The sequence below is a fragment of the Emys orbicularis genome, chromosome 3 (assembly GCF_028017835.1).
Source record: "Emys orbicularis isolate rEmyOrb1 chromosome 3, rEmyOrb1.hap1, whole genome shotgun sequence".
NCBI classification, from domain to species: Eukaryota; Metazoa; Chordata; order Testudines; family Emydidae; genus Emys; species Emys orbicularis.
The window spans coordinates 94,211,864-94,225,828 of NC_088685.1; the positions used below are offsets into that span (position 1 = coordinate 94,211,864).

Below are 13,965 nucleotides of genomic sequence, written 5' to 3' on the forward strand. Positions count from 1 at the left end.
TGTAGATAAAGCTTTCTTTAAAAAATTACACACTAATGCACATTTTATACACATTTTTAAATATTAGATACTGTTTTTATAACCTGAACTGAAATAATTTCAGTTCAGTTTTAGATTCCTACAGAGCATCTGCACTGTTCTAAGATTTATATCTGATAAAGTCCTATAAAACAACTAGTTTTTAAAAAACTTATTCACTGTGGTAGCAAAGGCATAAATCCCTCATTCTCCCCAGAGCCTGCTTCTTTTAGGAACATTATAGATTAGATTATTATGGCAAGAAAGATTTAAATATCTCATTTACCTGAACAGCATCATAATACATTTTCTTGCCTTCTTCATCTGTCTTGTCTGACATCAACCATGCCTTGAGCAAATACTCATAAAAGCTATCTCCAAGTCCTCCAACAGAGACGTGATCTGAAAAGAGAAAAAGAGGATTCAGCAATTCCACCTTGAATTTGAGCACTGAAACACAATTACAGTTTGAAACTGTGATAGATTAACAAATTTCAGTATACCTCCCTATAACAATCATGTAATAAATATAGCCCAAAACCCCAGAAAAATACTTAATTATTTTACAGCAGAAAATATTTTTAAAATAAATGGTTAGTCTTTCTGCTTGTATGATGACCTGTAACAGGATGGGAGGAGGCAACATTATTATTTACATAGTGTCATTAGAGTTCGTGGTACTTTACAGAAATGAAAAAAAATCTACGTCTCTGCACCGAATAAGTGCTTATAATCTAAGATAGACAAAAGATGTGTAACTATAATATATTGTAACTTCTTTTAAAAAACAGAAAAAGTTGGCAAAAAGCCCACTCCTAATGTCACAAATGCATTCCTTATTCTGCTGGGATTAACAGTTAATTATTCTAAACTGAAAATTTTACAAGCATCTAAGTGAGTTAGGAGCACAGGCCCCATTGATTTTCAATAGGATTTCTGCTGCTAAGTCAGTTCAGCACATTTGAAGATTGCCCTTGTAGCATTAAAAAAATTAGCTATTTTAAAAAAAATTATAACTTTGAACTTCAGGCATTTCTAAAAACTATGGCGAACATTCTTGTGGTGGCCCTTAAAAATGTGCAAACTTTATCCTATATATCTAAAAAATACACACACACACACACTTAAGGTTACGTCAGTACCTGCAATGTTCCTTTGTATTGCCCCAGATCTACTGCAGAAAATGCCTTGATAATGCCAATACTATGGGTGTTCAACTGCAAATATTTAGGATTTGAGGATTTTATGATGTGACTAACTTTACTTACATGAGTTAGTCCTCTTGAAGGAAATGGGATTGTTCACATGATTAAAGCTACTGATGATCCAGTTTGCAGGATCAGCCCCATATCTAGTTATCTAAAGTAACAGGCAAGTTTTTAAAAGACCACCACATTATTTTAATATATTCCTACTAAGTAAATATTTCAATATCTTAAGTATTACTATAACTAGTTTTGCCTTAAGTGCCCTCTACAACACTTTAGAACAAGAGCACTAGATAAAGATTTCCTCTTCCACAAATAATATTTTCTAATAAAACTATTGTTACTCATATTAATAATTAGCATTTATTGAGCATCTGCAATAAGAGGACTTCAAAGTGCTTTACTGATACTAATCAATTAAAATCATCTAGTTTCACAGATTTGGGGACTGAGGCACACAGGGGTTAACAGGAAGTCTGTGGCATAGCTAGATATAGAGCCAATGACTCCTAACTCCTAGTCCTGGGCCTTGACTGCAAGGCTATCCTTGCTTCTCTATGAAGTTGAATGGAATTTTTAAAATTCCTAAATTCCCTCCCCCCATTCACAAAATGCATCCTCTTGCTCACCTTGGGGGTTGGAAAGTCATGCAAATGTAGAATCTACGTGTATTTCCATTAAAACTTCACCATGACAGTGTGTCTTTTCTCCACTAGCCTGTGATCTCCAGTGTCCAAAATGTTTCCTACTATCCCATCCCAAACAAATGCACTATGATTATGCAGAGTTTTGAATTATGAATTACCAGAATTATGAACAGCTTTTTAAAAAAATTAGATCTTTTAATTTTTGAAGAGTATATACCATTTAATTATCGTTCATGATCCAAAAGGAAAAAAGGCTTCTTCAAAAAAACCAAGATCAGTTTTCCTATGATGGAGGGCTGATCACTGAACAGCAGCATTTAAATGACCTTTACAGTTTCCTAAATAAAATTACCATAGAAACCCCTGACATTTGCAAACTAAATAGCACAAGCATAATCTCATCAATAATAAGTCTTATTATTATATACATTATTGCAGGAGACAAATCCAATTGGTGCATGCTGCAGCAAATCACTGTAAGGTTACTGTCAAAATAACAAGGACTAAATGAATTTACAAGAACAATGGCAGTGAACCAACTATGTCCTTCAGAGTTACAGCACTGAAACACTAACATTCAGAACCTGTTTTTTTTTCTCCCTGGCTGATGTCTGTGAGTTGAATACTTCTATGTTGTGGCAATTAGTTTTTTGTTGCAATCAATAGGCACTGGAAAAATAATCTCAAATAAAACATCTTTTTATGACTTTAGTTCTTGTTTTCTTCCATTGTGAAAAATCCGTGCTTGCAAACAAAAAGCAATTGAATTGGAACAGAGGAAACAAATGTAGACTTTATTTTATTTGTTGCTTTTTTAACATGCCATGGATCGACCTGCATCAACACTTGTGTTCGTGGTTTGTATGGACAAGAAGCTAATTTCCATATACAAATTACATGCCATTGGTAAAAGAAGATGGCTTTATAAATTACAAGCTCCCGGACATGTACCAGGGATTTGAATTGATACAAAAGAGAAGTTTTTGAGGCACTATTATATAAACATAAGAAAGGTCAAAAGCCTAAATAGCAGAATTAGAATTTGATTCACTTTTAAAAAAGGACAAATCACGGAGACACAGTGGCAGCTTTTAAACTGGGTGAGAGTAAGGGCTTTCCTACCACATGAGGCACTGCAATATTAGGTAAGTTTAATGCCAGACTAGTGAGGTTTTAGCTTAGTCATATTTCTCATTCATTTTATGACCTCTCTTTCTGTACCTATGGCAGTAAATATTATTATTGTTTTAGTCAAGGGCAATTGTGTTTGAAGATCTATTCAGGGCAGTTGCTAGCTGACATACCTTAATAAAACAGAGTTTCTGTGGCCGATAAAGGGGGACAGGCAGAGGAGTAGGCAACTATAATTGCCTAAGCACAGGGTCACAGGCATGGAGAAGGCCTTCCTAGCCAACAGTGCCCACTGTCTTAAAACATACATAGAAATATATAGATGTATGCATGTTTTTTGCATGCACATGTCTCTCTCTCTCTCTCTCTCTCTCTAAGATTTAAAAAGCCTTGCTAAGTCAATATGGGTATGAAGTTACAAAAGGTTGTGGTTACCTGTGCCTATGCTTTATAACAGTGGTTTTCAACCTTTTTTCATTTGTGGACCCCTAAAAAATTTCAAGTGGATGTGCGGACTCCTTTGAAAATCTTAGAAATACACCTCTACCCCGATATAACGCGACCCGATATAACACGAATTCAGATATAACGCGGTAAAGCAGCGCTCTTGGGGGGCAGGGCTGCGCGCTCCGGCAGATCAAAGCAAGTTCGATATAACGCAGTTTCACCTATAACGTGGTAAGATTTTTTGGCTCCCGAGGATAGCGTTATATCGGGGTAGAGGTGTAGTCTGTGGACCACAGGTTGAAAACTACTGCTTTATAACACTGTTGATAAAAAGAAGTACAAAATGGAGTCAGAGGAATGTTATAAACTGAGTTTGTTCAGGCTAAAGCCTGGTGGTAAAAAGACTTCCAAGAACTCTTATGAATTTACAAACTGGCATAACAATTGACTGGAAATTTATTAAAATGAAGAGATATTCCTACATTTAGGACTTTTTAAAAAAAAAATTAAAGACAGATATAAGAGTATCATTTAGGTCCTCAAATCTTGGGATTCCATTATTCAATAAAACAGTCACTTCCTTTGCCTTTGGGGACAACTCTCCAATATACCCAGGCTGCAAACAGAACAGTGAGGATTCCTTATGTCCCCTCCCATTGTGTGTCTTGTTTAACCGACTGCATGCTTGGCAAGCTTTGAAATGAACTGAGCTGTCTGATATAGTCAAAATGACAGGACAAGACAGAATAAGCAACCTGTTCCTCTGTTTAAAGAAAAAGAAAAAAAAAGTGAAAGGATGAAAGACTACCAGATCATGCCAACTTAGTGTTGTGCTAGACTGAAAAAGTAAGTGGGTGTCTAGAGAATAAAACCTGTGTGTTCATGCTGACTTAAATGATTTTTCCTATCCATCTTTTCTTTTGTCCTCTAGTGTGCATGTAGATCATTTATTTAAAAAGCAGAAAACACGAACAAATATAAGGAAGTCAATATTAAATAGTTTCTTCAAAAACTGGCATTTAAAACCAGCAAGAGACTTTCTAAACTATGTCATTCCCTCTAAAATACTTTACTAAACATGTTTAAAAAGAACAACTTTCCCAAAACAATTATTTTTCTTTTATATTCTAAGGCCTGGTTCCGCAGAGGAACTTAGGTGCTGCAATGCCTAATTTTTAGGTACCTTGAAAATCACTAGAATCCACAAAGCCTGGGTTAGGCACCCAGCCTCTCTATATGATGAATGAGGAGAGATAAGCAGCTAAAAATGGGATCTACAAAAGCCAGCATGCTAGGTGGGTAGCTGCATAAGCTAGCCAATGGAAGCTGTTACACTTTAGATAAATAATTAAAGAGTCATTGGAGCAGAGGGACTGGACCCTAGGTCTCCCACCTCCAGGTGAGTCTCTAACCACCAGGATATAGAGTCATTCTCAGTCTCTCTCTCTCTCTGGCCCAATGACTATTTCAGCATCTATCCAAAGTGGAACAGGTTAAGATGGAGAGAGGCCAACATTAGAATATCCCAAAATCCAATAGTTAGGGCTCTCTCCTTAGAAAGGATTTGAACCCTTCTCCCCATCAGCCAGAGGGGGGGAATTGAATGGGAGTCCCCACATCCTCGGTAAGTGCTCTATCTAGTGGGCTAAAAATTATAAGGGTGGCACCACTACCTCTTCCTCATTCTGCTGGATTTTGAATGGGCCTCAATCCATAGCTGTGCTCAGAGCATGCCTACCAGATCAGGTCCCACAGGTGAGACAGGCCGGGGAATGCCTATCTTCAGCTGGCTTGAAGATCCAGCTGGGGCTTGGGCATGAGATAGGTACCTAAGTACCTCTGTGGATCTCGGCCCAAATATTTTAATAATTTCAATTTTGTTTCTTTTCAGTGGGTGCGCTGAATCAACTGTTCAGAAGAATTTTGATGATGGGAATGCTACAGTAAAAGCAAATCAATGTCCTGTCATGTAAAAACCCCCAAACCACAACTGTTTAATAGTGTAACAATATAAAAAAGGGATTCTAGTAACACCTTCTAGTTCAGCAACCCATGCCGATCCCTGTTCTACATATTCATTCCCCACTAATTGTTAGTTGTTAGATTTTTCCTCATGATGTTTCCAATGGAATTGAAGGCAATATAATTCTGTTTAGCTTACTTCCTTAATTGTCTGCCAGCATCATTTAATGTCAGCAGAATAAACACTCATCTGTAGAAAAATGTTATCCACCTTCTCATAACTGTTGTTCTTTGAGATGTGTTGCATATGACCATTAAACTGTAGGTCTGTGTGCATCTCATGCACCACCAGTGCTGGGGAATTTTTCTTAGCAGTACCCATAGGGGCAGCCCTGCTCATGCTCTGGCTTCTCGTGCTCTGAATGGAGCCACCCCACCCCTCCTTTAGTTCCTTTGGATTGGCATGCCAATGGTAGACTCCGATGTGTTGGGAAAGACGGTTGGCATATAGCAGACATATGCAACACATCTCGAAAAACAATAGTTACAAGATGGCGAATAACCATTCTTTCTTCTTCGAGTGCTCGCATGTGTCTTTTACGCTTTAGGTGACTCCCAAGCTGTTATCAAACGCAATGGGCCTTGAAGTCTCATCATAAGAGGAATTGTAGAACCATTTTTCCCACGTTTGTTTCTTTTCTTGATGCAAGCAAGAAGTGCATATTGTCTAGTAAACGTGTTGATGGAAGACCATGTTGCTACTCTGAAGAAGTCAATAGAGAAACGTCCCACAAATGCTTGCTTTACTTCCACGCTGCCTCTGAAGGGTGCAACTAGAATACCAGAGTTCCCGCAGCCAAGTGGACTTGGGGGGCAGGGAGGGGAGGGAGTGTATCTAGACAAATGAAGGGGACTTGAAGGGGCTGGGCACCGGTTTCAGGATCTTAGCAGACCAGGGGTCACAGTGGATTCTCCATCACTGACAGTTTTTAAATCGACTCTATGTTTTTATAAACAATATGCTCTAGGAATTATGTTGGCAAGTTCTATAACGTGTGTTAATACAGGAGGTCAGGCTAGATGATCACAGTGGTCCCTTCTGGCCTTGGAATCTATGAATCTATGCGAGGAACACAGTAGAAGGGGAAGAACGAAATGCTTCCCACTTCTGGATACTGTGCGACAAGATGGAGCCAGTACCAGAGGTCTAGAGATGGACATAGAAGAGGCTGATGAATCCAGTACAGGGCCTAAGGTTGATGGGCCCACAGCAGACTGTACTAGACCTTATGAGTGCAGAACCTGCAACGGTGCTGGAATAGGGTCTTCACCCTGAATCAATGGCAATGCTGGTACTGACCAGCATAGTAGGTCTCTTGTTGCTATATAGGTCTCTAGGACAATGATGACTGACCTAGTGTTGTAACTGAAGTAGTCGCCTGTCTCAATGATCCCTGGGAGCATTCTGGTGTAAACGGCAAAGGTCTATGGGAATCCATGTGAGCCAGTACAGGGGAGCGGCAAGCCAAAGGGCACACTCTACTATCAGTACCAGCATGACCTTCTGCAGAGCAGTCCCGGGGCCTGGGCTTCAAAGAACGTGATACTGATGATTTCATATGCTTCTGAATGGGTTAGGGGTATGTCTACACTTCAATTAGACATCTGTGGCTGGCCTGTGCCAGCCGACTCAGGCTTGTGAGGGTTGGGCTGTGGGGCTGTTTTATTACTGTGTAGACTTCCGGTCTCGGGCTGATCCTGAGCAGGGCCCTAGATCCTGTGCTCCAGCCCAAGCCTGGAAGTCTACACAGTAATGAAACAGCCCCACAGCCCAAGCCCTGTGAGCTTGAATCAGCTGGCACCAGCCAGCCATGGGTGTCTAGCTGCTGTGTAGACCTTAAAGAAGACAGTCCCAGTGATGGGAATCTCTTGTGGCTTTTATCTGCTGGTAAAGCTGGGGGAGCACTCCAAGGAGGAGTAATTGTTGAGCTTCCTTTTGACAACCAAGAGGGTTCAGACACTGATCTAAGAGCAGCCTCTGTAATATGACATCAAAGCTGCTCTTCCCTTAGCTTTTTCATTCTGGTCTTTAAGCCCTGGCATATCGAGCATCTGTCTCTTATGTGGCTCCCATCCAAGCACTTAAGACAGTGTGAATGAGGGTCACTGATAGGAATCTGCTTTTGACAACCAAAGTAAGCTTGAAAGCCAGCGACCTTGGCATAGGCTCCCCAGTACTAGGCGAGACCTGGAGATCTGCCAATTCAGAAAATGAACTAAAAGGAATAATTTTAAATATAAAGGAAAATACAGAAAGAAAAATAATGTCCAATGGATGAAACACAGTAGCAATAGGCAAAAGTTAGCTAAAGTACCCACAAGTTTGTTCTCAAGGAGCGAGGCTGTGAACAAAGAATGCTCCGACTACTGATTACAGAAGGTAAGAAAAACTCAAGAAGGGGTGGGGTGGCTCCTTCCTCTGTGCCCTCCATTCAGAACTGGGGTATGGGTAGGACGGCCCCTACAGATACCACTAGGGAAAACTCTCTGGAACCAATGCATGAGACACATACGCCTACAGTGTAATGGACGTAGGGAAGCACTCACAGAAGAAATATAGAGGCAAATCCTCAGCTAATATAAACTGACACAGTTTCATTAACTTCAGTGAAACTAAACCAATTTATACCAACATAGAATTTTGATCCAAGACAAACTGATAGCATTTCTTTAAACAGCAGCCTTAACAGAGCACTTTAAATTTTTCAATGAAAAAAGACATTTTTCAACCACACACTTAGACTCATTCAAAAGCTTTCTACTAACAAATATGCTAGAGGTCAGAGAAATATACATTAACATATATGAAGTGGGTAGAAAAATAAGTAACTCAAGTAGAACTCAGGTTTGTCAATTGGTAAGAGTGAGAGAAACAATCAAGAGTTTATTTCTCCCTAGAGATGGTATGTAAAAATAGTTAACTGGCCGTTCTGAAGAACTGCCATACTTACGTTGACCCCATTGACCGCTACTGGGATTCAGGTAATTAGGGTAAAGACCTTCTGGTTTATCAAGCCGGTTCAGAACTTTACGAATGTTCGTTACCTGTTACAAAGAAAACCAAACAATGAGCACTCGATCTAGTCTTATATTCCCATTAAATACAAGTAGCATCAGTGCATCCTTTTTTATCAACATGCATAAATACATTTTTAATTCAAAAAACTATTTATTATTTCAACATATATAATGTCCCTATCAAAAGACCTCTATGCATAAGCATAGACAATTTCTTTTAAAAATAAACATAAATCTAATCTATTGTCATCAACTAAAACGCTCCACAGAAAAAAAGAGAGATGCTCCATTCAATTTCTCCCTCATAAAAGGTCAAGGTAAAGAGATTTGCAGTATGCCCCTGAAGGTCAACGGATTTGGCTCTGTTCAACTAAAGAGGGAGACAAAATGGTGGAAATGAGTTACAGAACTAAGCGCCTTCCACTGAGGATGTTTTCCCACCCAGCTCCCCAGATGTTCAAATCTTTGGCATTTGGGCACTCCAGCTAAACTCTGCCATGGTGGCATGACAGGAAGAAAGGCAGTTTCTCAGTCACCGGAATCATAAAGAGCTTTACACGTTTAAACCAGTAATTTAGATTGTAGCTAGGAATTAACTTCAAGTTTGAACAGTATATAGAGCACTGAAGTAATGGACTGTATGTAACAAGTTTTGCTGAGTAAAGTCTCTATCCTAGAGTGAGCTCCACAGTGCAGTGGCACAGGACTCCACTGATATTGAGCTCATTGCAGGACCACAAGACAGCAGCTATATTCTGCATTAGCTGAAGTCTGAGTGCCCTTCTAGCATGGTTCATTGTAAATAGAGCACATGTAGTATTTTGATGGAATTTTAATGAAAGACACCAGATTAACTGCACTGAAGAAGGAAGATCATGATTTAGCCACAGAACAGAAACAGCAAGGCAGGAGCACTGAAAGCTTCTCCCTAAAACATTGTCAAGATGTCCCCAGGTCTGATTTGGAGTTCCTACCTCTATGAGACAGAATGTAGTTCCATTTAAAGGTTATTCAAATCTTTGGCTTATTTGCCAAGATTATCAACTTGTGCACTTTCATTAGATTTTATTTTGTTCTTAATACTAGTTTAAAAATTAAAATATGTTATCTTAAATGTCACTTCTTGAGAGTCTGGGGGAAAAGCCTTTGAAATTCAGATTTATTTAAAACAAACTCTGTCCTTAATTAATCTTGTTTTGCATATGCATTTCATAGGTTACAACAATTGTGTGAGCTTTAATATTGCACTGTACATAATGGTAACAATACATTGTTCAGCCAATCCCTGAAGCTTGGTGTACTTAATACTCAATTAAAAGGTTGGACCACTGCTTTTGGAGCTAAACAAAGTTTACAGCTTCCTCTGGAATTTCTTATTAAGATGTCATAATTTAACAGAGAAAAGTCATTTTTAAATATGTATATTGCTGTATATATGTCTGACATTTCTAATTAATAAACAAAATTAAGTACGTAAACTACATTAATGCAATGTTCTTGTTGAGATCTAAATTATACAAAAGTCAGGAAATAAAAACGTATGATTACAACATCTATAATTCTATTCTCTTGTACATAGTAATATTTTATATAAGTGGATGTGGTATATATGTTAAATGTAGCTGAATTATAGTTGCCTAGGAACCAGTAATTTAATTTTAACCCCTTTGCACGCCGTTTTTTGTATTTAGTAATTTTGTTTCAAAAATAAAAAAAACTTTGAATACATATTCAATAAATCTACCTGTATAAGATCCATATCCACCGTTTCATCTCCCTCTTTAGTCCAACAGAACCGAATCTATTGACCTTCAGAGCATGCTGCAGATCTCTTTAACAAGGCCTTTAAGGGAGATGTTGAATAGACAAACTCTGTTTTTTCTGCGGAGTTTCTTACTTGATATCAGATTTGATTTTTTTAATTGCACATATGCACAGAGGTCTTTTGATAGGCACATTATATATTTTGAAAGAATATACATTTTTCTTATTAAAATGTATTTATGCTTGTGATTAAAGGAACAATTCACTGGGAACATTTTTATATTGTACATACACATGGGAATATTAAAATTATTGTAGTACATTTATTCAAATATGTATCTATCCCAATAAACACATCTGCATTGATTCAATGTAAATCTGTACACCAGTAAATGAAATACTGTACTTTGGTGCAATATGTTAAAAACTTAATAGAAAAAACTTACTGTGTATGCACCATAGTCTTTTTTAGAATGTGTAAAAATTTATTTGTATGTGATGTTTCTTCAAATATGTAAAAAATCATCAAGCCACATTTGAAGTTTTTAAAACAATCCATTTGTAGTTATTTAAATGTGAATACAGGGCTAGCCACAACAATTTCTGAAGTAGTGAAAATGTTATTTTTTTAAAGCTCAAAAAACTCAAAAATGGCCACATAGAATTTTACCAAACTTGGAAAAAATGCACCTTTAGGCTGTGAACAAGTATGAGAAATGTCACATAAAAAGAGTACTTTCCTCAAAAAGTTATGAACACTCTATAAAGACGGACATGAAATGGAAAAGACTCCCAAATCCCTTACTTACAGTAGTGACACCCTGTATTTTTAAAAAATGCATCAAAGTGATTGCTAGAAGGTCACAGTCCTTTGTACTTCTGCATGAACACAGTATATTATATATATATAAAAAAAGAACGAGTAGTACTTGTGGCACCTTAGAGACTAACAAATTTATTTGGGCATAAGCTTTCGTGGGCTAAAACCCACTTCATCGGATTTATGCAGTGGAAAATACAGTAGGAAGATATATATACACAGAGAACATGAAAAAATGGTGTTGCCATACCAACTCTAACGAGACTAATCAATTAAGGTGGGCTATTATTAGCAGGAGGAAAAAAAATTTTTGTAGTGATAATCAGGATGGCCCATTTCAAACAGTTGACAAGAAGGTGTGAGTAACAGTTGGGGAAAAATTAGCATGGGGAAATAGATTTTACTTTGTGTAATGATCCATCCACTCCCAGTCTTTATTCAAGCCTAATTTAATGGTGTCCAGTTTGCAAATTAATTCCAGTTCTGCAGTTTCTTCTTGGAGTCCGTTTTTGAAGTTTTTTTGTTGGAGAATTGCAACTTTTAGGTCTGTAACTGAGTGACCAGGGAGGTTGAAGTGTTCTCCGACTGGTTTTTGAACGTTATAATTCTTGACGTCTGATTTGTGTCCATTTATTCTTTTGCGTAGAGAATGTCCGGTTTGGCCAATGTACATGGCAGAGGGGCATTGCTGGCACATGATGGCATAAATCACATTCGTAGATGTGCAGGTGAACGAGCCTCTGATGGTGTGGCTGATGTGATTAGGTCCTATGATGGTGTCCCTTGAATAGATATATGGACAGAGTTGGCCACAGGCTTTGTTGCAAGGATAGGTTCCTGGGTTAGTGTTTTTGTTGTGTGGTTGCTGGTGAGTATTTGCTTCAGGTTGGAGGTCTGTCTGTAAGCGAGGACAGACCTGCCTCCCAAGATCTGTGAGAGTGAGGGTTTGTCCTTCAGGATCGTCCTTCAAAAACCAGTCGGAGAACACTTCAACCTCCCTGGTTAGTCAATTACAGACCTAAAAGTCGCAATTCTCCAACAAAAAAACTTCAAAAACAGACTCCGACAAGAAACTGCAGAACTGGAATTAATTTGCAAACTGGACACCATTAAATTAGGCTTGAATGAAGACTGGGTGTGGATGGATCATTACACAAAATAAAATCTATTTCCTCATGCTAATTTTCCCCCTACTGTTACTCACACCTTCTTGTCAACTGCTTGAAATGGGCCATCCTGATTATCACTACAAAAGATATTTTTCTCCTGCTGATAATAGCCCACCTTAATTGATTAGTCTTGTTAGAGTTGGTATGGCAACACCTATTTTTTCATGTTCTCTGTGTATATATATCTTCCTACTGTATTTTCCACTGCATGCATCCGATGAAGTGGGTTTTAGCCCACGAAAGCTTATGCCCAAATAAATTTGTTAGTCTCTAAGGTGCCACAAGTACTCCTTGTTCTTTTTACAGTATATTATCTGAATATAAAATTTATTTGTGGTTTTCACCTTAACCAAGCAAGTTACATCAACTAAAATAGGTGCTGTGTTCCAAATGCCTAATCTACATGAATTTACCACTTAACCAAACTTCCAGATATTATGTGGCCTGATAAGTGCTTTTATAATTTTTATATCCATGACAAAATGAATCTCTGTCAATTCAACCATGTGTTTTGTGTTCATTAATATGGATTCCCACAGAAACTATTCGCCTGCTTACTGTGACACACTTAAAATTACAGAAATTCCAATTTTTCATTTTTTAATATAAAAGTTTTACCAAAGAATCTAACCTTTTCAGCAAACACTGGGTTTCCAGACAAATGGCTCAAATGTATGAACTCCAAATGCAGAGTTCCAAATTCTGCCAGAATACTGCTTCCTCCAGAAGCCCAGGGCCAGTTTCGACCAATCCCACTAAAGGGGGGAAAAGGCAGAAAAGGTCATTAGCATCTATAAAGAAGTGCTAATAAAATATACGGTATATTAGGTACACTGTAGCTACCAGAAGAGAATTAACTTCAAAGCTTTTAATTGGTAACACAATGAAACTTGTACAAGTAACACCCTTACTAGGCCACCTTCTGTTTTATGAGACTACCCCATAGTCACCTTAAATGTTTGAGTTCAATTCTGCTCCACCTTTATTAGACCACCATTGATTGATCACTTAAAGATTGATCTGTATGTATGTTTATATGACTACTATGCATTCCTAAAGTTAAATTATAAGCTCTTTGGGGATTCATGTGTTTGTGCACAATGGACCCTGATTCTGATTGAGTTCTCTGGGTTCTACTCTAATTTAAGTATTGAATATTAAATTTATAAAATCTCAATAATAGATTTCATAAGACTTTAGAACATAAATCCTACCTAATAATGTAGATCTTAACTACAGGTATGATAGCACTCTTTAACCATGATTAATGTTTTCAAAATTAAATTCAGAGCTAATGACACTTCACGAAATAAAATTTAATCTTTACAGACTGGAGCCTGAGCTCTGGGACCCTCCCACCTTGCAAGGTCCTAGAGCCCAGGCTGCAGTCTGCAAGTCCACACTGCAACTAAACAGCCCCTTATCCCGAGCCCCATGAGGCAAAGTCAGCTGACATGGGCCAGCTGTGAGTATTTAACTGCAGTATAGACATACCCAAAGACACAAATGCCGCCACTTGACTATGCTGTGACCTGAAGCTTGACTGACAGTTGACAGGAGGCACTGGAGACTTTTTTTTACTAGCTTCTCGATTGGTTTACATAGGGGACATTAAACATTGGACTCTATTTTGGAAGTGGTGTTCACTGGTAAACTGAATTCCACTTCCACAAAAAAAATTGAGGGTTTTTTTCTGGGGAGAAAAAAAGTTGTCTCAAATT

At 38.0% G+C, this 13,965-nt stretch overlaps 1 protein-coding gene across 2 annotated transcripts in view; it reads right to left on the reverse strand.

Annotated features, from left to right (window-relative positions):
* The window catches only part of MAN1A1 (mannosidase alpha class 1A member 1), a 223,129-nt gene that overhangs the window by 37,970 nt on the left and 171,194 nt on the right, over positions 1-13,965 (reverse strand). For both annotated transcript variants that reach the window (XM_065400578.1, XM_065400579.1), the window contains exons 6-8: positions 12,876-12,999; positions 8,425-8,518; positions 305-420 (exon numbers count right to left, since the gene is read on the reverse strand). In XM_065400578.1, coding sequence (XP_065256650.1) covers positions 305-420; positions 8,425-8,518; positions 12,876-12,999 — 334 coding nt within the window. The remainder of the gene's footprint in view (positions 1-304; positions 421-8,424; positions 8,519-12,875; positions 13,000-13,965) is intronic.